This window comes from Octopus bimaculoides, chromosome 21, assembly GCF_001194135.2.
Source record: "Octopus bimaculoides isolate UCB-OBI-ISO-001 chromosome 21, ASM119413v2, whole genome shotgun sequence".
Lineage (NCBI taxonomy): Eukaryota > Metazoa > Mollusca > Cephalopoda > Octopoda > Octopodidae > Octopus > Octopus bimaculoides.
The window spans coordinates 17,056,676-17,058,931 of record NC_069001.1 but is presented as its reverse complement, the minus strand read 5'-3'; the positions used below and the strand labels follow the sequence as shown (position 1 = coordinate 17,058,931).

General features: G+C 35.5%; 1 protein-coding gene across 1 annotated transcript in view; it reads right to left on the bottom strand.

Moving 5' to 3' along the window:
• The window catches only part of LOC106877431 (Golgi-associated plant pathogenesis-related protein 1), a 132,176-nt gene that overhangs the window by 8,582 nt on the left and 121,338 nt on the right, over positions 1–2,256 (bottom strand). Inside the window, exon 5 of the mRNA XM_052975382.1 lies at positions 1,038–1,160. Coding sequence (XP_052831342.1) covers positions 1,038–1,160 — 123 coding nt within the window. The remainder of the gene's footprint in view (positions 1–1,037; positions 1,161–2,256) is intronic.

The window sequence follows — 2,256 nt, the reverse complement described above, 5'->3', positions numbered from 1 at the left end:
ATATATATCTATACATATACTTGTACATATACATCTATATATATATACATATACATCTCTCTCTTTCTCTCTCTCTGAAAGTATCTGTCATTACAGTATTGAAATGTGATTGTTTCAGTTAGTGGAATAGTTTCATTTTTAAAGTGAAAGTATTTGACATGAGTGTTTTTGTTTCACTTTTGACACGTAATACTTAAATAGTGGAGGAGATATTATGTTGCCGTGGGCTCGAACTCTGCAAGAAGTTAAAAAATGTTTTTGACTAAAACACAACTGGAACCCTAAGTAAGGCATGTGTAAAATTTGAATGAAATTGGTTGCGTAGTTCTCGAGTTTTAGGGATACACACACACACACACACACACACACAGACAGACACACATTCTCATTTTTATATATATAGATGACTGTTGATATTACTATAATCTGAATAATTATTAAATGTATTGATATTTTTAACCTTGTAGAGTTTCCATTAAGGTGATATTTTTTATTTGTGTGCGTGTGTGATGGTGTATGCGATATTTCTCTTACGTTGTTTTTAAATTTGACCTGTATATTTTGTTTGTTAACCTTTAATACACTCATGCAATATAATCTGACACCCGACAAGATTTAACATTACACAGAAATGGATGGTGTATACTGTAAGATTAATATCTTAATTAAAAGAATATACAATCTATATTTCGTAAGCATTGAGTCTTATTGAACTGTGGTCTGTTTGATTTATTTTAATCGTAAATTACACAGAAATTTAATTAAATGAATGTGTAGGTGAGTGTGAGTTGTGTCTATATGCGCGTGCGTGTATCTATGTCTGCATATATATATTATGGTAAAAACTGGTAAATTCCGTATGGTATTTACTCTCCAAAGCAAGACAGCTTTCTAAATAGAATGTTACTTATATCAATCGCTATTTAAATCAAACACAAAGCAGAACTAAGCTGAAATGACTAGACTAATGTCCACCCTTACTCCCACACACGCTAATTTATAGGAAAAACTAAAGAGCGTTTCTAACTCGTTCCTACCTTTCCGCCATTGAGGTTTATCGAAATCATAGTGGTGAATTTCTTCATACCATTTCTTCACCAATTCTTTGCCTGAAGGTGTTTTACCGTTTAACTCCAACAGACCAATATTTTCACCAACACCTGTTAAAATACAATAATATAACAATAACGATAACAACAACAATAACAACAACAACAACAACAACAGCAGAAACAACAACAGCAATAAAAAAAATAATGATACCTCCTACTACAGACACAAGGCAGGAAATTTGGGGGCAGGGGTGGTTGATTTCATCGACCCCAGTTTGTATCTATTTTATTGACCTCGAAAGGATAAAACGAAAAGTCGATCTCGGCGGAATTTTAATTCAAAACGTAAAACCGTAAGAAATGCTGTTGAGCATTTTATCCGGTATGTTAATGATTCAGCTGGCTTGTCAGCTTGATAATATCTGCATTTGTTCTAGGCACATGGACAACAGCTTTCATGAGACGGGGTTAAATCGATATGATTCAACCCAGAACTGGTAATATTTTCATGACTACTGAATGAAAAGCAAAATTGACTTAGGCCGAATTTGAACTCACAACAATAAAGATCCACAACTAATATGTGCATGTGTGTATATGTGTATATGTGTGTATACACACACACATACACACACAAACACACACACACGTTTATATTTGTATTATATACACGTATACTCTTTTACTCGTTTCAGCCATGTGGCTGCCTTCATGCTGCAGCACCACCGTGGTCCTTCTGATTTCCTCAGTCTGGGGTGCTTCACATTACCACTGTTGTATGTGCTTCTATCCCAGCTGTTGTCCCATTTGGTGTATAAGGGAATTTGATTCCGCTGCCCTCGTCTGTACCTCATGTCGGGGTGTTGCTTCATCCGGTATTGTGGAGAGGAGGTACAGAAAAACAAAAGACGAAGACGTGTATAAACAACAAACAGGTGTATTAGTTTGACGCACGGGAAGGTGTGAAAGTCTTTTATGTTTCGAGCCTATGGTCTTCAACAGAAAGGATCACGAGGAAATAAACAGAGAGAATAAAAAAAACATTTGGAGTTCGCGGTCAATCAATTGTGTGTGTGTGTATATATATATATATGTGTGTGTGTGTGTGTGTGTGTGTGCCATTGATAACGAATAAAAAGCTGGAAACATCGATGTCTGGGAATCTGACACGTGCCAGCACTGGACACATAGGGTGTTTATACAT